The following is a 22,661-nucleotide window of genomic DNA, read 5'->3' on the forward strand; positions in this document are numbered from 1 at the left end:
TACATTCCAGCCAAACTGTCCTACTTGTTCCCTGCACACAACCTTCTATCTCCAGACTTCTTGCCTTAACCAGTGTCCTTTTTGTCTGGAATGTACTCCTTCTTTACCTCTGCTTCCTCTTAAAATCCCAAGCTTCCTTCAAAGCTCAGCTCAGGTATTACTTTCTATAGCCCTTTCCTAGACCCCCCCCCCTTAGTTGTTAGGGCCTCATTATTGTACAAGGTGTATCTTCAGTCCCAACCCCAGCCCCAGAAGGCTATAAGAGGGTTGCAACTGTTTTTGACTTTGGTTTGTATTTTCAGCCACTAGGGTATAGTAGGTTCTTTATAAATATTAGTTATGAATGAATGAATAAGTGAAGAGAGATGTTGAAATTTAAGGTGTGTCTTTGATAACATGTAGCAAAGTTTTTGGAAGAGGAAAAGTTGAGGAATTATGACTTGGGATTGTTGAACATGAATGTTAGTCCCCAAGGATGTTAGGAGAGAGGATATTAAACAAAACACCATGATGCAGTTACTAATCATTGAGAAATCTGGTAGAATGACTTGTTGGACAGTTGATGACAGCAACAAGGGATTCAGAAGAGACAGTGTGTGCTGTCATGGAAAAAGCTGTGTACTTTAGAATCTGGAGGCCACAAGAAACCATTTTATCTCTGTGAATTTATTTCCTCATCTCTAAAATAGAGACAGTATTTTAATTTCCTGTTTCTCAGAGGAATTATAAGGAAAACTATACACCCTAAAAATACTGAATAAATATGAGTTATTATGGGAAGAGGAGGGTTTAATTGAATAGCATGAACTTCAAAAGAGGGTAAACTTTTAAGGGAGTTGGAGAAGCAAGCAGAATTATACTAACCCCATTCCTGGCCCTGTGAATTGTGGGAATTAGGAGGAGGGTTCCCTTGGTGAAAGAGAGTTATAAGGGTTGTATCAATAGGAGAGAAGCCAGGTTTTAGCTAAAGACAGAAAGGTGGAAGGAATATTAATCGAAAAGTTTGAAGATATAGAAGAGTTTCTTGAGACTAGAGTGTACAGAGGACATTGTAGAATGGGATAGGAGTTAGGTAAACTGGGTAGTAGTAGTAGTAGTAGTAGTAGTAGTAGTAGTAGTAGTAGTAGTAGTAGTAGTAGTAGGCGGCCTCCATCAGTCGCGGACAACCATGGATCAGCGCCTTGAAGAGCCACAGACCACAGTGTGGCTGTGCAGTCTGATGCTGGAGCCGCAGCTCCTGAGTGACTTATAACCAGTAACTGCCACATCCCATGTTGTATCTACTCCAGTGCCCTGGAGTAAATTGGGTAGGAATAGGATTAAATACAATAAAAATAGCTTGTATTTATATGCCACTTTAAGCTTAACATGCAAAGCATTTTGCATGTGTAATGAATTTGTGGGGTGGCCACCTATATTGTAATGTCTATACTTCTTACATAACACTTTTGGACATCTCCCTACTCAATCTCTGGGCTGACTCGTTTACTGCCACTTCCTCTCACACTGGCTGGTCTTAGTTTCCAAAGAAGGACCACAACTGGATAATTGGACGCAAACTTTTTCAGGGTCCTTCAGGTAAACCTATTGTGGGGGAATTTATCTCTCCTAACCATTTCCAGTCTTGAGTGCCCACTTACATGCTTCTGTTTGCACAAAACAATTACATCACAAATCCTTATAAATTAGGCAAATAAAGGAATATTTTTTTTTAGTGAGGCAATGTGTACAAAAATATTTATAGCTACTTTATTTCTAATTGGAAAAGCTAGAAATATCTTTTATTCCTTCAGATTAAAGGATGGGGGCAGCTAGGTGGCGCAGTGGATAGAGCACCGGTCCTGGAGTCAGGAGTACCTGAGTTCAAATCCAGCCTCAGACACTTGATAAACTTATAAGCTGTGTGACCCTGGGCAAGTCATTTAACCCCAATTGCCTCACTAAAAAAAAAAAAAATTAAAGGATGAAAATGGTTGAATAAATTGTGGAATATTAATATAATAGAATATTATGATATCATTAAATAACATATAAAGTAAATGAAATGTTTAAAGATCTATGTAAAGAAATACAAAGTGAGATCAGTAAAACTAGCCCTGTGTGTACCGTATACCATCACTGCAGTTGTGATTATTTAAGGGGGAAAAAAGCCTGTGGTTTCAGAATTGTGGAAGAACTTGGAAAGGAACATGGATCAAGATACTTTTTAAATTCTGTTACTTTGATTCTTTGTTATGATTAAAGGGTTTATGTAAAATCCTATTCCTTTTGTTCATTTGACTTCATTACTAGTTAATCTTATAGTGTCTCTCGTGTGGGGGGGGGTGGTAAAGAGAGTGGTGGGGCAGCTAAGTGGCACAGTGGATAGAGCACTGGCCCTGGAGTCAGGAGGACCTGAGTTCAAATCCGCCCTCAGACACTTAACACTTACTAGCTGTGTGACCCTGGGCAAGTCACTTAACCCCAATTGCCTCACCTAAAATAAAATAAAACAAAATAAAGAGAGTGGTGAAGCTATTTTGGGATAATTTAAATCCCAGAAGTCTCTTAGTAGTGGAAGAAATTTCAAATTTTTGTCTTCTTGAAAAATTTTAAATTAATTCACCTTTTTTATACTGATGATTTTGCTTTCACCAATTAACCTTATTGAGAGATACCATTATTTAGATAAGGACAATATATTTTTTGAATAATAAAAGAAATTGTTGAGTGTTTCACATTCCCCTTTTCCTGAATGTCTAGGTAGGGAGAAAGATAGGACAGTAGACGTCGTTCTCTTAATGTAGTTAAATTCTTCATTCTCGCTTTGTACCCTTTTATAACTAAAGGCTTTAATATTCATATGGTGTTTGTCTCAGCTTACTGAGTCTGGTGTCCTTCCCAGTAAATTTAATTGCAGGATTCTCTTGAATATGTTAAGTGAAATTAACTCCTTAGGTTTTTTGTTGGTTTTTTTTTTTTAACTTAGTTTGTCCAACAGCTACCTCATAGTTGCAATGTTCTAAGAAAACATCCATTTTAAAGCAGACATTTATGAAATGTCTGCTACATTTAAGGAACTATACCATGTTTTTATGCCTCCAAGTACAACACTTTGTCCACGATGATAGGCAATTTAAAATAACAGGATGAGAATTCAGGAAGCATTTAGGCTTGGCAAGTGTTTTAGGAGCAGTCTTGCATCAAAGTGGTAATTGATGCTTCAAGAGCTGAGAAGATCAAGGTATTATTTAATAACATAAATGGAACTTTTACCAAATCTTTAAACACTAAAGAGTGTATACCCTGCTGTCCTTGGTATACAAACACATTAAGGAGTCATTCTTAGTACCTGCATTTAAAATTTTATCATGGTCATACATAATACACACCTTATGCTTTCTTGTAACTAAAATATGTTTGTATGGAGGTTGGCTACAGTTAGGGGTGTTGTCTGTGGCTGTAGAACAGGTTTTTTTGTTTCTTTGTTTCTTGCGGGGCAATAAGAGTTAAGTGACTTGCCCAGGGTCACACAGGTAGTAAGTGGCAAGTATCTGAGGCTGGATTTGAACTCAGGTCCTCCTGAATCCAGGGCTGGTGCTTTATCCACTGCACCACCTAGCTGCCCCATTAGGATTTTCTTTGAAACATAGCAGGGAGATCCTAAACATTAGACGATTCAGAACTGGAAGGAGATTAAGAGATTGTCCAGCCCAGGCCTCTTATTTTACAGTTGAAGAAGCTGAAATCCAGAGAAGTTCTGACTTGCTCAGGCTCCCACAGGTAGCAGATTGCAAAGCCAGAATTTTCATCTCCATAAGATATAGGGAAATGTTGAATGTGTAGTTAGAAGCCCTTGGGTTCTCATTCCAGCTGTAACTTACCACTTGTGTATGACTTTGGGCAAATCACTCAAATCTCTCTGAGCCTTATTTTTGTCATCTATAAAAAGAAAGGACTTCTTAAACTTTTCCACACATGATCCCGGGTATATAGGTATATAAAATGGGTATACATAACCTTTTACTGTTGCCAGATTTTTTGTGATCTCCACATACATGACCCCATATGGCATTCAGACCCACAATTTAAGAAGTTTTGGACTAGATGACCTCTAAAGTCTCTAGCAGCTCTAAGTCTTTGGTGCTATGTTTCTGGGATCTATTGATTCCAAATTCAGTGCTTTCTCTACTCTCCTTTGCTGTCTTTAACACTAAAATGTCAAGACAAGACTATTGAAGAAAGACAGCTCTGTAGTATCTGTACTGTAGTATCTGTGGAAGATCTCCTGATAGAGCAGTGGGAGGTGGAAAAGTGTCTTATCTCAAGGAGCTTGTGTTCTATTGGATAAGATAACTTGCAGATAACTGTTCCTATTTATAAAGGATAACTTGGAGAAAAGGGAACACACTAGCGTTAAGGGATAACTGTAAAGACTTTCTGTAGAATATGGAGTTTAGACAGGATATAAAGGAAGCCAGGGAAACCAGGAGACAGTGATGAGGAGGGAGAGAATTCCAGGCATGGGAGATAGCCAGTGAAAATGCAAAGTCTGGAGATGAAGTGTCTTGTGTGAGGAACAGCATGGAGGCCAAAGTCACTGGATCATAGAGTGGGTGCAAGGGAGTAGAGTGTAAGAAGACTAGAAAGATAGGAAGGGGTTAGTTTATGAAGGGCTTTAAAAGCCACAAAGAGGATTTTCTGTTTGATACTGGAGATAACAGCTATTGGAATTTATTGAATAAGGAGCTGATCTGGGCTTAGGAAGATCACTTTAACAATTGAGTGAAGGATGGACTGGAATAGGAATACTTGAGGGAGGCAGAGAAACCAATCAGAAGGGCATATAAATTGTTCAGATGTGAAGTTATAAAGATCTGCACTAGACTGGTGGCAACAGGGAAGGGGGGTACAAATTACCTCTACAAGAGGTATTATAAAGGTGGAATTGACAGGATTTAGCAACAGTTTGGGTATAGAGCATGAGAGTGAAGAGTCAAAGATTATACCTAGATTCAAATCTGTATGACTGGGAGGATGTGCTTGACAGTAATGGAAAAACTAAGAAGACGGGAAAGTTTTGGGGGAAAAGATAATGAGCCTAGTTTTGTACATATTGAGATCAAGAGGTATGTGAGAGCTGGTAAATCACTAAGTGAAATAATGTAGTGGGAGCAGAGAAGAGGGCCTAGGACACAGCCTTGGAAGCATCCCTGGTTGGTGAGCAAAACCTGGATGAAGATCCAGCAAAGGAAACTGAGGAGCCATCAGATAGGTAGGAGGAAAACCCAGAAGAGAGCTGTGTCACCAAAACCTAAAGAGAAGACTATTGAGAGGAAAGTGATCAACAGTGTCAGAAGCTACAAAGAGGCCAAGAAGGATGAAGAATGAGAAAATGAGATTTGGCAATTAAGAGATTATTGGTAATTTGTCAAGAATGGTCTTAAGTTGAATGATGAGATTGGAAGACAGACTGCAGAGTGTTAAGAGAGGGTGGAAAGTGGGGGCAGGAACTTTTAAATGGCTTTCTCGAGTTGAACCACAAAAATGAAGAGAAATAGAGGATCATAGCCAGGGGGAATGAATGAATCAAATGAGGAGGGCTTTTTGAGCTTGAGAGAAACATAAGCAGTAAGGAGGCAGCCAGTAAACAGGAAGAGGTTGAAGATTAGTGAGAGAGTGGGAATGATAGAGGGGGGCAGTCTGTTAGAGAAGGCAGGATAAAGTGAGATTATATGTACATAGAGAGGAGTTTGTTTTGGGAAGAAGAGCCACTTCATGTGAGATGGATGAACGAGGAGATCTGTGGGAAGAAGGCATCTGAGTAGTATCAGCTGAGAAGGAGCTAAGAACTCTCAGCAAATGTCATATTTCAATTTTTTTATTGGAATATGAAGTATGATTTTAGCTAAGAGGATGTGAGAAGGGAAGTTTGAGGAGAAATGAAAAGGTTTGGGAAAGGCACTGTAGTGATTGGATAAGAAATTGTTAAAGAATTGCCTTGCCATGGTGAAGGCCCAGTTGATATTATTTGACAATTTTTTTTTCCTCTGTTTTTTGTTGTTGTTGTTTTTGGGTTTTTGCGGGGCAATGGGGGTTAAGTTTCTTGCCCAGGGTCACACAGCTAGTAAGTGTCAAGTGTTTGAGGTCAGATTTGAACTCGGGTACTCCTGAATCCAGGACTGGTGCTTTATCCACTGCACCACCTAGCTGCCCCTGACACAAATTTTTAATGGAGTAGATGCTTCATGATTCCCTCCAGCTTCTTTCATCAGTAAAAGAATAGAATTGAAGGTAAGACATTGTGGAAGTAATCCAATGCTAAGGCTTGGCAGGGCAAGATGGGTGCTAGGGTGAGAGGATGGATTATTAGAAAAGTTGAACTGGTTCACCAAGGAATCAAGATGAGGAAGAGAAGAGTAGCCAGTGAAGGGGAGAAGGATAGCCTGAGAAAGAACTGTTTGATGGGTGAAGGCATTGGAGGTTTCAGTCAGAACAAAGGACATGGTTAGGTAATCTTGTACTTAACTACTTTGTATTTATTTGTATTTATTCTCTACATCCTTATGTATGTCCTTGTTCTTACTAGTAGGGATTTTTTTTCTTGTTTGTATCTCTGGTAACTTACAAAGAGCAGTTTCAAAGACATGATCCCTGATGTATAGTAGGCTCTGAATAAATGCTCTTTGATTGATGAGTCTAATATTAGGTCACTATAACTGCTCTTTGTGGAAGATCACATTTCCTTTTCTCTTAAAACATTTCTGATCTCAAAAAAACCCCACCCATTTCTGATGATAATCCAAGGGTGTACTAGTGTTATTTTTCAGGTAGTGTAACTATCTAAACTTCTTGCAAATAAATAGGATCATAGGGTCATAGATTTTGAGCTAGAAGGGATCTTAGAGGCTTTTTATTTCAGTCCTCTTATTTCATAAGTGAGAAAACTTAAAGAAGGTAACTCAGGAATATATCCATGAGATAATATGTACAAAATACTTTGCAAACCTTAGAGCTCCATATAAATGCTAGCCTTATTTTTTTGTTTTATTATATTTGAGTATGGCTCTTCCTGATTCCAAGTTGAACACTGTTTTCTACAAGAAATCTTTCTCCCAGATAAAGCTTAATTAGATCTGAGCAAAAAATCCCCATGTAAATTGTTAATATTAGAAAGAAAAAAACTTCCTCATATTTGTAGAAAATGTAAAACTCTCAGCTACAATGTATAAAAATCTGTAGTATAGTTTTTGTAAGGTCATGTGTATTTAATTGTTTTTCAGTAGAGTTGGATGAAATTTACTTTGGGAAGTTAGTAACTTTCACAGACCAAAACCACAGTGTAAGGAAGAATAATGTTCATTTTTCATATCTAATTGAGATACAATTATCATTTGATGGAATGTTAGAAATAGTTTTTATAAAGAATACTTGGGGGCAGCTAGGTGGCGCAGTGGATAAAGCACCGGCCCTGGATTCAGGGGTACCTGAGTTCAAATCCAGCCTCAGACACTTGACACTTACTAGCTGTGTGACCCTGGGCAAGTCACCTTACCCCCCATTGCCCTGCAAAAAAACAACAACAAAAAAGAATACTTGGTATATGGATCCTGTTTTCTCTAAGAAATTTCTTTATGACATTGAAAATGCATTTAACTTTAAAAGAGAACAAAAAAAGACTTATAAATAAGTTCTATATAGCTCTATGAGGTTCCTAGAGAGATTTGACTTAATTTTTTCATCTGAAAAAAATGGAAAAAACACAGTATGTTTGCTTTAGTTATTTTATTTTTCAAAACTTTTTTCAATTTTTTTTTTTTTGAGAAAAGGGCACCAGGTTTTAAAACACTAATCCTAATGTGTTGTTGCTAATTGTTGCCTTACAGCTTTCCTTGGATAATCCACTAGATATTTGCAATTTGTCTATATCCTTATTAACTGCCTTTTCTAAAAATGTGTTGCCTAAACCCTTTTTAAATAGGTTACCCAAATCATGGGCCGACCAAAGCAGTGGAGCCAAAATCAGGAGACTAATTACAAATATTGTAATAATTTTTCAAAGGAAATTTTGATTTCTTTAAAATGCTAATGAGAAGTGAATAGATTGTGGAACAATATATAAATATCTACCAAGTTGAGGTCAATTTAGTTCTTAGATGCTTTATTTTATAATATTTTATATGAAATTGTGGAATCTCTTGGTTGGAAGCTCAAAAGGATCACAGTCTTCCCTTGAAGATATCTGTGATGAGGGGCAGCCAGGTGGCACAGTGGATAGAGCACCAGCCCTGAATTCAGGAGGACCTGAGTTCAAATCTGGCCTCAGACATTTGATACTTACTGGCTGTGTGACCCTGGGCAAGTCACTTAACCCCAATTGCCTCACCAAAAAAAAAAAAAAAAAAGACATCTGTGATGAGAATCTTGTTGCCTTCTGAAGCAGCCCATTCCATTTCAGACAGTTGTGATTTTTAAGTTTTTTTCTCTTTGTTTGAGTCAAAGTGTCAATTAATCTTTACTATAGTCTTCTGGCTTTTCCTACAAGTTTATTTATCCATGGTTGTTTTAGGATTGTTTTCCTTCTTCCTTTTTGCTCTAGGTGACATATCACAAGGCAACATTGATTTCATTAGTTAATCACCCTGAAACAATATATGGTAATGAAGTTGATGTCAGATACATAGAATCCAGAAGGTTGAGAATGGATTCTTTTGAGCAAAACAAGTTAATGTAGTTACAGTGATTACAGTAATGATCACTCAGCTTTAGTCATGGAGTGCTTGGTCAGTACTACATTAGAAGTTGTAAATGGGATCCTTTTTACATGCATCATTTATATGTAGCAACCTAAAAATTATTGCATCACATAATAAGCATTAGAATGAAATTTCAGGGCACTTACAAAGCTACTGAAAGGCTATAACCTGGAAAGACAGGAAGTCCTTAAGGAACAGATCTGAAATGAGAAAGTGTACCAACCTGAAGATCAGGTTCAGGCATATTCAGTTCATCATCTTCAAAGAAGCTTCGTCCTAAGCTGTTGTTATGTTTCATTTAAGCAACCAAATCTTGTATTCTTACACTGTTTGCATTATTTAGGCCTAATTATTTGGTAGACAGGTAATCAAATTTCATTAAAATAATCGGATTTGGAGGTCCAGTCTTAAACTACATTTCTGTAGGAGTTAGCATTTTGTGTGGCAATACACATGGACTCATGCTACAGAGATGAAGCTGAAAATTCTGCCTTTACCAGGGTTAGAGAGAAGGGACTATTGAAATAGAATCAGTTCCACACAGATGTATAACTGGCTGATGTTTGAGAATAACAAGGCAATGTCAAAAAGTATGGAAATGAATAGCTTGCTAAAGCTCTAGAGAGATCCTCAGGACTCTCCTCCAGTGGTCTGATGCTCCTTTGCATTGATTCTTTTTTTTTTTTTTTGGTGAGGCAAATTGGGGTTAAGTGACTTGCCCAGGATCACACAGCTAGTACATGTCAAGTGTCTGAGGCTGGGTTTGAACTTGGGTTCTCCTGACTCCAGGGGCAGTACTCTATCCACTGAGCCACCTAGCTGCCCCCTTTGCATTGATTCTTATGTGGCCCTGTTTGCTCTGTCTCTGGGAGAATATCAGGACCCCTGTATAGGTCCAGATTCTTCACTAGTCTGGAACCTGGATATACACATTTATCAGTAAGGGATCTGATTACTGACAATCAATTAACAAGCATTTGTTAATTATGTCTCATATGCCAGGCACTGTGGTAATCACAAAAGATACAAATACAAAGAATAAAACAATACCTACTCTCAGGGACCTAACCTTGTAAACAGGATTCAGAGTGTATGGCACAGATCCAGCCTAGAGATTTATACCTAAGAACAATAGCTAGCATTTATACAATGCCTACTGTGTACCAGGTACTGGGCTAAGTGTCTTACAAATCTGATCTCATTTGATTCTTACCACAACCCTGGGAAGTAGGAGTTACTGTTTTCCTCATTTTTTTTTAACATATAAGGTATTTTATTTTTTCTGTTACATGTAAAGATAGTTCTCATTTTACAATTAAGCAAATTAATGCAAATGTTAAGTGAATTGCCCAAGGTCACACAACCAGTGACTAAGATGGGATTTGAACTCAGGGCATCCTGATTCCAGCACTCTATCCTAAGTGTACCACCTAGCTTCCTCTAAATTTAGTTTTCAGAAACTGTAACTATCTGATCATCAGACACTGTAAATCTGTGAACTTAAGACCTCCTGTCTAATGCCCAGTGGCTCACAATGCCATATGACATCTGGGATGTTTTATTGGTGCTCCATTCTCTCTCTTTCTGTCTCTCTCTCCTATTTCGCCCTCCACACCCCAGTCTCTGTCTCTTTCTCCCTCTCTCATTACCTTTTCCCATTTATGATCCCCTCTGATTCCATAAAAACCTGCTTTTTGTGAAAAATAAATTCAGATAAGAAGTTTAAATAGTGGCCATGCTTCATTCTGTATTTGTTATCCATTACCTCTCTGCCTAAAAGCAGAAGATATGCTTTGCTATGAAGTCATGATCGATCACTGCCTTGATCAGAGTATCAAAATCTTTCAGTGTTTTCTTCTTTGTAATTATTTTGGTATTTTACAAATTGTTCTCCTGGTTCTGCTCAATTTATATATTGAGTCATCTGGCCAATGAAGTCTATAAGATCAACTGAGCATAGATTTTCTGTGTAATGATTTTTTTCAGTATATTAAAGCGTAACTTTAATGCCAAAACATTTTTTTCCATCTTGCATATTTTTATGGTGATTTATCACTGTTAGTGTGTTTTTCTGGACCCCATTTTGCACACAAGTGTTGGGTTGACATGGTGATTCTATATCTCTGCTTTGAATTAAAGAGCAGGATACTCTGTTTTGTGACCACTCAGTTGTCTTTTTAACTTAATTCCAGCTTGAGGCTTGTTATGTGCCTTGTGGTTGAGGTGGATGGAGTTATTCTTTATTTGTTCAGGATTTAAGGTAGATCACACGTGCACATTGTCAGTGATTCACTGATAATTATCCATCTGAATTCTTTTACTTCGGAGACAGCTTTGCATAGCTTCCCTCCCCCCCCATGTGTTCAGAGCTCTTGGCAATAAAAAGTTATGTTTCAGTCCTCCCAATATCCTGAGAAAGGGGAGATATATGTTAGTTTGTAAAGTTCTTCAGTGAACTGTTTTCTATCAATAACAAGTCTATGCTGCATGGTGCTATGGATCCTTATTTCTGGAGCCATTTTCTTTCATTCATTTGTGGACTTGCCTCAGACTGTAATATGGTGAATAGCAGCATCAGTACCAGCACAACCTGCCTGGAAACCCTTGTTTTTCATTTCCATGCTTATCCTTCCAGAGAAGTAACCATAGAGATAGCTCCCCCTTGTCGTGCTGAATAAAGAACACCTGCCTCTCTAGCTAACTGGGTTGTGCAGGTGGGGCTGTTAGACAACAGCCCTTTATTTTTCTTTACACCTGACTTGCTGTTATACAACTGCTTCCACAATTCTCAGATTTCTAAATTCTGTAACAATTATAGTTCAGATCCATATATATAATGTAAAGGTAGTGTGAAGTAGAAAGGGTGTGAATGGGGAATTTTAAGACCTAAATTCTACTCCAGCTTTGTAACCATAGATAAGTCCCTTTTAACTCCTTTGACCCTGTATTTTTGGACATGACCAAGTGGGAATTTGGTTTGCTTGATTATTTGTTACAAAGGGTTTTCTTCTTTCTTTTCTTTTTTTTTTGGGGGGGGAGGCAGGAAAAGGAGATGGAAGGGAGAGAAAATATCTAATTTGTTAAAAAGTTATTTAAAAATAAAGGAGGTGGTGCTTGATTCTGAAGACCCTTCAAACTCTAAAATTCTATAATTTTGGGGGGGGTGGGGCAGTGAGGGTTAAGTGACTTGCCCAGGGTCACACAGCGAGTGTCAAGTGTCCGAGGCTGGATTTGAACTCAGGTCTTCCTGAATCCAGAGCCAGTGCTTTATTCACTGCACCACCTAGCTGCCCCTAAAATTCTATAATTTTAAGTCTGCTTTTTTGGATTAGAGGTTTATTTCTACAAATAGAAAATATAATCTCTATATTATACATGATCATAATTTTTTATCGTTAGCATACCTTAAATAAAACCCATTTTCTCCTTGGATAATCAGAATCATGAATTTTATTCTTTAGAGGACCAATTAACTTTTTTTAGCACCGCCCCCAAATCCAGCTGAGTATATTATCAGTTAGTATGTATCAAGTGCCTAATATATGCCTAGGCAATGTGCTAATGCCATGCTAACTGAGGTCAAAGATCAAAAGAGAGACCAGGTGAGAGTGTATGAATCCATCCATCCATACAATACATGTGCCAGCAAAACAGCTGACTAAAACACCTGTTGGTGGTTTAGTTGCATAATTGTTATGAAACAAGTGGACAGGATCTTTAAATCTGATTTATTTTACTTTAAAACAAATGTTTCCTATCCATCCTGAGGGAGAAGATCCGAGAGGGAATGTTGAACTATGTATTTTAATCCAAGATAGTATTTTGTTGTTGTTCAGTTGATTTCAGTCATGTCTGACTCTTCATAATCCCATTTGGGGTTTTCTTGGCAGAAATACTGGAGTAGTTTGCCGTTTCCTTCTACAGCTTGTTTTACAGATGAGGAAACAGAGGCCAACAGGGTTAAGTGACTTGTTTAGGATCACACAGCCAGTAAGTGTCTGAGGCCAGATTTGAACTCAGGAAGATAAATCATCCGGATTCTGAACCCAGTGCTGTATCCACTGCAACACTTAGCTGTTTGTAAAACAGTATAGATAAGATTAGATATGGTTTTGAGCTGGAATGGAGTAGATAACAGAAAAATAATTTTCCCATAGCCTATGCCCTAGTGATTTCAATCAGTTAACATTTGATAATCCACAATAAGAGAAAAGAAAAACAGGCATAGATAATCCATTGTGTGTGTGTGTGTGTGTGTGTGTGTGTGTGTGTGTGTGTGTGTGTGTGTGTGTGTGAGAGAGAGAGAGAGAGAGAGAGAGAGAGAGAGAGAGAGAGAGGGAGGGAGAATTTGGAATGTACATAATTTTTTTTTCATTTTATATTTTATTTTTACATTCCATTCCATTCATTCCCCTACACACCCCAAGATTGAGCCCTCCTTCCTAAGTGATCAGTCAACAAGCATTTATTAACTATGTACTGAGCTGCTTAAGGCTACAAAAGTCAAGTGAACAGTCCCTGCCCTCAAGGAACATTTATTCTAATAGCAGAGACAATATGTACATTTTTACATAGGTAGATATTTTCTGATCAGTCGATTACCTACCTTCCAATGTGCTTATTTTTAATAGCCAGTAAACAAAATAATTGAAAAGCAAAGGCCACAGTAAGAATCGAAGCAACAAGACATCCCCACATAAATCTGAGGTACACACTTTCACAAACATACATACCATGTATGGATGCATAGAAAGAGTGTACTGGTAGTAAGAGGTTCGTGGCTGAACTCCCTGGGCTGGCTTCTTCCTGGGCAGCCGCCATCTCCCTTACAGTTCTCATCTAGAGTGTGATTGCACTCTTTCGGAAAAGCATGGGCCAAATGGTTCCTTGGGATTTGTAGAAACCTCTTCCTCCTTTGGGGCTTCTGAGTCACTTCCCAGATGAGGGGTGGAAGAGCAGGGTCCTCCCAACAAGCTAAGGCACTGAGGCTTAGCATTAACTTTCAAAAACCCTTCCTGGTCCAGGGCTAGAACCTCTCTTTGAACTTTGAAAAAACAACAACCAGGATTAAAAGATGTTATGAATAGGAAGAGAAAGTGGCAGGTCACAAAGTAAGGGGTAAGTATGTTGCCACCTACAAGGCAGTGTAATAGGTGATGGAAATTCCCAAACAAAAACAAGCAAGGTCTTATGAAACCTAAAAGTCTACCAAGTAAAGCTTCCCTCCCCCCAGCTTTTGTTGAGTTCTAGGCTCTCTGTATTTAAGAGCAAACAGATAAAAATAGTATCAGTAAAGGAATTGAGTAACCAGGAGAGGAGTTGAGATCCTTGAATCAGAAACTGTTTTGTTTTTGTCTTTATATCTGTAACACCTTTCACACTGCCTTGTACCAGGAAAGCACTTAATGCTTGTTGAACTGAATTGTAGAATGGGGGGGGGGGGGGGGGAATGTGATGTTGTTGAAAATTGAAAGTGGTGATTGAAAGGAGTTATTTCTAGGGGGCAGCTAGATGGCACAGTGGATAAAGCACTGACCATTGATTCAGGAGGACCTGAGTTCAAATCCAACCTCGGACACTTGACTAGCTGTGTGACCCTGGGCAAGTCACTTAACCCTCATTGCTCCGCCAAGAAAAAGAAATGAGTTATTTCTAAACTTGACACTAATGTTTAAGAGGCAGAATGATACAGTGCATCTGAGAAAGGCCTCAGAGTCACAAAGAGTGTATGTAAGATTTGAATGTCCTAGCACCCGAGTTTGGATTGGAATTTGGAATACACAGCAAGCAGTTCTAGTTACTACGGGAAAGTGGCCATGCACAAATCACTCATTTCTTTAGGCTTCAGTTCCTCATTTGTAAAATTGGCTTAGATGATCGCTAATGTCACTTCCAACTAAATCTCTGATCCTGTGAGCCTGGGTTGTAGTGCTGCCTCTGACACATGTCTGTGTGACTATGGACAACTCACTTAATCTTCCAATGCCCCAGGAATTTTTCTAAGACTGAAGAGTTGAACTGCATTGGTGAAGGAATTTGCTATCTTGGGGATTTCCCTACACCAATAGGCATGGCCAGCTTGGACACCCCTTACCCCTCCCCACCCCCAAACCCCACCCAAAACACCTGTGTTGAAGACGTTCCACTTTGGAGAATTTAATGACTTTTTTTTTTCCTTACAGGTAATTGGCCTATTAGATGTTTTCACACCTGCAAAGTCTCTGGAGGAATTCAATGATGTGTGAGTAAATGCTTTGAGTTTGTTAGCTTTTGCTGGCTGCAGACAGTTCAGCATCTCTTTTCCAGTGAGTCCTTTCCCACTTTGCAGCATTTAAGACTTCAAAAGACTTTTCAGTGACACCCAACTCTTTGAGATAAAGAAATACTGACAGATAATTACCAACACTTCCCTTATAACTTCTAATTGTAGAATTCAGGCTGTTTTTGAAAATAAAGTGAAGCCATTCAAAGTTTTAAGTGGTGCTCGCTTCGGCAGCACATATACTAAAAATTGGAACGATACGGAGATTAGCATGGCCCCTGTGCAAGGATGACATGCAAATTCGTGAAGCGTTCCATATTTTTAAGAACATTATACACAGTATCATCAACATTATGTGTTGATCAACTGTGATAGACTAGATTCTTCTCACCAATCCAATGGTACAAGAAAGTTCCAAAGGACTCATGATGGAAAAGGCTCTCCAATCCAGAAGAAAAAAAAAAAAAAGCAACTGTGGAATTACAGATGCTGATTGGACCATACTATTTCTTTTGTTTTTGGTGCTGTTGCTTTTCTGTTTTGAGGTTTTTCCTTTTTGCTCTGATTCTTCTCTTATAACATGACTAATGCAGAAATAGGTTTGATGTATATATAACCTATATCAGATTACCTGCTGTCTAGGGGAGGGGGGGAGGGAGGGGAGGGAGGGAGAAAAATTTGAAATTTGAAATCTTATATAAACAAATGTTGAAACTATTTCTACATGTAACTGGAAAAATAATAAAATACTTTTATTTTAAAAAAATAAGTTTTAAGTGACAGATGAGTTGAGAAGAAAAAAGGATGATCAGTCCTTACAGCAGACCCTTGTCTTGTCAGATGACTTGCTTTCACTGAAAAACTGCTTCTTACTCCAATTCTCTGAGCTCTGATCCCACATAGAATCCTGCCTCTCTTTGCTGTAATGTTTGAAGGGGGAGGAAATGCAAAGCCATGGAGTCCTGGCCATGGCTCAGTTTCCACAGGTTTAGCACTACTGTCCCTAGTTAAAATTAATCTTGGCTCCTCCTTTTGGAGGGATGGAGTCTGGATGGGGAAATGAAAGAGGCTTCATTAGCACTGGCAGGAAGTAAGTACAGTTTGTCCCTCCTGCAACCATACTTGACACCTGAAGCTTTTTGGTTCCCTGAAGTTCCTGAATTGACTTTAACATGCTGTCCTGCATACATATTGCAATAGATGCCCACCTCTACCTGAGGGTGTTCTTTTATAAAAAGAAATGGGGGGCAGGCTAGATGGCGCAGTGGAATAGAGCACCGGCCACTGGATTCAGGGAGGAGGACTGAGTCAAATCCGGCCTCAGACACTTAACACTTACTAGCTGTGTGACCCTGGGCAAGTCACTTAACCCCAATTGCCCCACTTAAAAAAAAATGGAGGGGGCAGCTAGGTAGCGCAGTGGATAAAGCACCGGCCCTGGATTCAGGAGTTCCTGAGTTCCAATCCAGCCTCAGACACTTGACACTTACTAGCTGTGTGACCTTGGGCAAGTCACTTAACCCTCATTGTCCCGCCCCCCCCCAAAAAGAATGGAATAGTCTGGCTACCTTAGATAGCCTTTTAAAAATCTAGATGAATCAGTCAAATAGTGTGTAGTATGACACTAATTGGCAAAGCCGAATTAGATTTGTTGTTGTTCAGTTGTGTCTGACTCTTTGTGACCACATAAACCACAGCACACCAGGCCCTTTTATCCTCCACTGTCTCCTGAAGTCTGTCCAAGTTCATGTTTGTTTCCACAATACTATCTATCCATCTCAACGTCTGCCGTTTTTTTTTTTCCTTTTGCCTTCGATTTTTCCCAACTTCAATGTCTTTTCCAGTGAATCTAATCTTGTCATTATAGGTGACCAAAGTATTGAAGCTTCAACTTCAGTATTTGGCCTCTAAGTGAAAAATAGCCTGAATTCATTTATTTCAGTATTGACTGATTCTATCTCCTTGCTGTCCAAGGGACTCTCAGAGTCTTCTCCAGCCCCACATTCTAAAGCTTTAGTCCAATTCTCACAGCCATACATGGTTGCTGGAAAAATCATAGGTTTGACTCTATGGACTTTTTGTTGTCAGGGTGGTATCTGCTTTTTTTAGTCTGCTGTCCAGATTTGCCATAGCTTTCCTTCCAAAGAGCAAGCAGCTTTTCATTTCATGGCTGCCATCATTTGTCTGCAGTGGTTTTTGAGCCCAAGAATATAAACATCTGACACTGCTGCTATTTTCCCCCCTATTTGCCAGGAAGTGATGGAACCAGTTGCCAAGATCTTTGTTATTTTGATGTTAAGACTTCAAGCCAGCTTTTCACTCTCCTCTTTCACCCGTAATGAAGAGGCTTTTTAATTCCTTTTCACTTCTTACGATCAGAGTGGTATTACCTCCGTATCTGAAATTGTTGCTGTTTTCCCCAGCAACATTAATTCCAGCTTTTGATTCATCCAGCCTAGCATTTTGCATGATGTACTCTGCATATAAGTTAAATAAGGCGACAGCATATGGCCTTGTTGCATTTTCCAATCTTAAACCAATCAGTTGTTCCATGGTTGGTTCTAACTGTTGCTTCTTGGCCCACAGAGATCTTCAGGAGACAAACGAGGTGATCTGGTACTCCTCTCCCTTTGAGGACTTGCCACATTTAATGGCTTGAGGTGTAGCACTTTAACAGCATCATCTTTTAGGATTTTAAATAGCTCTGCTGGAATTCCAATGCTTTCTAAGACCCACTTGACTTCATTCTCTAGGATGTCTGGCTCTGGAGTAACCTCACCATTGTGGTAATTAGTAATATTAAGATCTTTCTTATATAATTCTTTTTGGGTGTATTCTTGCCACCTCTTCTCAATCTCTTCTGCTTCTAAGTCCCTACATTTTTGTCATTTCTTCATGCCCATTTTTTGCATGAAATGTTCCCTTGATATCTCTGATTTTCTTCAAGAGATCTCTTGTCTTTCCCATTCTTTTGTTTTCTTCTGTTTCTTTGTATTGCTCATTTGAGAAAACCTTATCTCTCCTTGCTATTTTCTGGAATTCTAAATTCTCTTGGGTATATCTTTCCCTTTCTCGTTTATCTTTTACTTTCATCAGCTATTTGTAAAGCCTCATCAGACAGACATTTTGCTTTTTTGATTTTCTTTTTTCTTTGTAATTTCTTTTGTTGCTGTCTCCTATACAATATTGCAAACCTCTGTCCATAGTTCCTTCAGGTGCTTTTATGTATCAGATTTAATCCTGTAAATCTATTCATCACTCCCACTTCATTTTCATAAGGGATGTTATTTAGATCATACCTATATGGTCTGATGGTTTTCCCTACTTCTTTGATTGAAGTCTGAATTTTGCAATTAGAAGCTCATGATCTGAGCTACAGTCAGCTCCAGGGCTTGTTTTAACTGACTTTATATACTTCTCAACCTTGGCTGCAAAAGTATATATTCAGTCTGATTTCTGTGTTGGACATCTAGTGATAACCATGGTTGCCCTTTGAGTTGTTGAAAAAGAGTGTTTGCTCTGACCAGAAAGTTATCTTTTGTACTCCAAGGCCAAACTTGCCTGTTATTCCTGTTATCTTTTGATTTCCTGCTTAGCATTCCATCCCCTGTGATGAATGTTACAATCTTTTTTTTGATTCATAGAAAATGTTGTAGATCTTCATAGAACTGATCCACTTTGGCCTCTTCAGCATCAATGGGTGGAGTATAATTTGTATTACTCTGCTATTGAACAGTTTGCTTTGGATTCAAACAGATATCATTCTGTCTTTTTTTTGGTGGGGGGGGGGGGCAGAGCAATGAGGGTTTAGAGTGGCTTGCCCCAGGGTCACACTGCTAGTAAGTGTCAAGTGTCTGAGGCCGGATTTGAACTCAGGTTCTTCCTGAATCCAGGGCTGGTACTCTATCCACTGCGCCACCTAGCTGCCCACCATTCTGTCATTTTGAGATTATACCCCAGTACTGCTTTTCTCATCCTTTTATTGACTATGAGGGCTACTCCATTTTCTTTTTTTTTTTTGCATAAAACAATTTTTATAATTTTATATAATGTAATATATTAATTTCATATAATATATTGATATATTATAACTATCTTTTCTTTTTTTTTTCTTTTTAAAATTTATTTTGTGGGGGCAGCTAGATGGTGCGAGTGGTAAAGCACGCGGCCTGATTCAGGAGGACCTGAGTTCAATTCCGGCCTCAGACACTTGACACTCACTAGCTGTGTGACCCTGGCAAGGCACTAACCCCTCATTGCCCTGCAAAAAAAAAAACCCAAAAAACAAAAAACAAAAACAAATAAAATTTATTTGTTTTATCATGGAAGTATTTTGTTATTTTCCAGTTGCATGTAAAGATAGTTTTCAGCATTTGTTTTTGTAAGATTTTTAGTTCCAAATTTTTTTCCTTCCTTCCCCTCCCTCCCCCCCTCCCAAAGACAGAAAGCAATATGATATAGGTTATATATGTACAATCACATTAAACATATTTCTGCATTAATTATATTATAAAAGAAGAATCAGAACACAAGGTAAAAACCTCAAAAAAGAAAAAAACTAGCCAAAAAGTAGAAACAGTATGGTTCAATCTGCATTCAGAATCCATGGTTCTTTTTTTTAATTTATTTTTTCCCATTACATTTAAAGATAGTTCTCAACTTTTGTTTATACAAGTTTTCCAATTTCAGATTTTTCTCCCCCCTCCCCATGACAGCAGGTAATCTGATATAGGTTATATATATATATATATATATACATATATATATATATATACACACATAATAACATTAAACATATTTCTGCATTACTCATGTTATAAGAGAAAAATCAGAGCAATGAGGAAAAACCTCAAAATAGAAAAACAATAGCACCAAAAACAAAAGAAATAGTACGGTTCATTCAGCATCTACTCCACAGTTCTTTTTTTTTTTCCTGGATTTGGAGATCCTCCCTCCATCATGAGTCCCTGGAACTCTTCTGTACCATTGCATTGTTGAGAAGAATATAGTCCATCACAGTAGATCAACATTCAATGTTGATGATACTGTGTACAATGTTCTTCTGGTTCTGCCTCAATCTCACTCATTATCAGCCCACGCAAGACCCTCCAGGTTTCTCTGAACTCCTCCTGCTTATCGTTTCTTACAGCACAATAGTGTTCCATTGTATCATATACCACAACTTGTCCAGCCATTCCCCAATTGATGGGCATCCCTCAACTTCCAATTCCTTGCTACCACATAAAGAGCAGCTATAAATATTTTCATGCATGTGGGTCCCTTTTCCCCCTTTCCATGATTACTCCATTTACTTTTTAACGGATTTCTTACCTGCAGTACTATATGACTCCATAATGATCACATGAGTTAAATTCACCCATTCCTGTCCATTTAAGTTCACTGACACCCAAGATGTTGATGTTTAATCCTTTGCGTCTCCTGTTTGATCACATCCAGCTTACCTTGGTTCATAGATCTTACATCCAGGTTCCTGTGTGATATTGATCTTTATAGCATTGGACTTTTCCTTTTGTCCCAGACACATCCACAGCTAAGCTTCCTTTCAATTTTGGCCCCAAACACTTCATTAGTATGCAGTTTACTTGTAGTTGTCTTTACTCTTTCCCAGTCCCAGTAGTGTATTGGACACCTTCCAGTTTCAGAGAAGGTTTTTTAAGGGATTATCAAGGGACACCTCCATCCTGTTTAACCTGTTGGGTTTACCTACAGTTAACATTCTGTGAAATTCTTGTCTAGCCTTCATATATAGACTTGTGCTGTATCAGATCTGAAAAAGACCTTTTGGACGTTTGGGGTAATGTGACTGACCATGTCTGCATTTTTTTTGGTACTGACAGTATTGGAAAAATTAACTCATCCTCAGCCAAGGGTAATCAGTTATTCAGAGCCATTTAGAATTCATTTAGGAAACCAGAGATTTTTCAGTTGTACTGTAAAGCAGTCTTTATTTCTGAATATTAATCTAATGTGCTAATAGTAAAAGAATTTTAATTGTTTATAAGCTTCAGTGTTGAATCTTAATCATGTTTGATGTATGTTTGTTGTGCTAATGTTCCATGATCACTTTTAGTTCATCACCCAATCCAGTTCCCTCATTTTCTATTTCTGGAAGATTAATGGATCTAAGCATGCTTCACTTGTGAGGAGGCTGATAACAATTATGGGAAAGAGCCACCTGTTGGTGAGCCTTGACCTTTAGGAGGAGCATGTATAAAACAGTTCTTGACTATGCAGATGATAGTTGGGTTGGGGGAAGTTGAAAGAATTCTCTTCAGATAGTTGTTCTGGCTTCCATACAATGTGAGTGTCTCAGTGCACAGTATAGATGGCAAAAAGTAAGTATAGCTCCTCTGAGCCATCAGTCTCAATATGTAGTAGCATTTTTCTTGCAAGCATATGTTATCTTTTTCAAAATCAATTTTTGAAATTTTTGTTTTTGACAGTAGCTACATCACTGATATTTGGAAGCTGGGTGAATATATGTATATAGATTAGACATGTAATTAGTAAAATTAAATGTAAAAGTTATTTATAGCAATTGAATAGAGGAGAAAATATTTGTAAAATTATCACTTATTCCTTTATTAGTATGTTCTCCATGTGCCTGAGTATTTACATAATAGAAATTGTCCAATCTGTCTTATTCTGCTTTGCTCTGATGGTTTTCGACATTTTGAAACATACCTGGACTGATTGTATAGTGAAGTGAGCAGAACTGGGAAGACATTGTGCACAGTGACAGCAGTATTGTTCTATGAGCAATGTGAATGACTTAACTATTCTCAGCAATACAATGATCCAAGACAATCCCAAGGGACTAATGATGAAGTATACTATCCACTCACAAAGAAAGAACTGATATTTATTGAACACAGACTCAAAAAAAAGAGTACTTGTGATTGTATATATATAACCTATATCAAATAAACTACCCCAAAACTTCATTCTCCAAGGTGACCATTAATCTCTTCTGCTAAATCCAGTGACTTTTCTTCAACTCCTTCTCTTCCTTGAGCTCCTCAGTTTTCAGTAATGTTAGCCACCCTCTCTCCCTTCTCAGTACTCTTCCCTTCTTTGGCTTTAAAAGTGCACTACTCTCTCTTGGTTTTCAGCTATTTGCTTTCACTCTCTTTGTTGAATTTTTTATACTTCTTACATCTTCATGAATATTTCTGAAGGCCCTGTCCTTGGCATTCTTTTCTTTCTTAGCCCTCTCTCCATTGGTGATGTCATCAGCTCCCATAGGTTCAGTTTTCTCTATTCCAGATCTTTAGATCCAGGTTGTCATCTTTTTCTCCTCAATTCAGGTTGCCATGTACCACTGCCTGCTAGCTGTTTCTGTCTTACCAATATCTTTTTTGTTTTTTGGTGTTTTTTTTTTTTTTAGTGAGGCAATTGGGGTTAAGTGACTTGCCCAGGGTCACAAAGCTAGTAATGGTTAAGTGTCTGAGGCCGGATTTGAACTCAGGTACTCCTGACTCCAGGGCCGGTGCTTATCCACTGCACCATCTAGCTGCCCCCATTACCAATATCTTAAATTTAGTATTTCCAAAATGGAACTCTCATCATTCTTTCCTCTGAACTTCATGTTCCTGTTGAGGGCTCCTAACCACCAGTCACCCAGATTCATGATGTCCAAATTA

General features: G+C 38.4%; 1 protein-coding gene and 1 non-coding gene across 2 annotated transcripts in view; both read left to right on the forward strand.

The window, feature by feature from the left end:
- The window catches only part of MAPK14 (mitogen-activated protein kinase 14), a 98,322-nt gene that overhangs the window by 41,528 nt on the left and 34,133 nt on the right, over positions 1-22,661 (forward strand). Inside the window, 1 exon segment of the mRNA XM_044003390.1 lies at positions 14,918-14,976. Coding sequence (XP_043859325.1) covers positions 14,918-14,976 — 59 coding nt within the window.
- LOC122726959 lies at positions 15,216-15,320 on the forward strand. Its single transcript, XR_006352950.1, has one exon. It is a non-coding gene; the product is annotated as a U6 spliceosomal RNA (small nuclear RNA).

This window comes from Dromiciops gliroides, chromosome 4, assembly GCF_019393635.1.
Source record: "Dromiciops gliroides isolate mDroGli1 chromosome 4, mDroGli1.pri, whole genome shotgun sequence".
Taxonomy (NCBI): domain Eukaryota; kingdom Metazoa; phylum Chordata; class Mammalia; order Microbiotheria; family Microbiotheriidae; genus Dromiciops; species Dromiciops gliroides.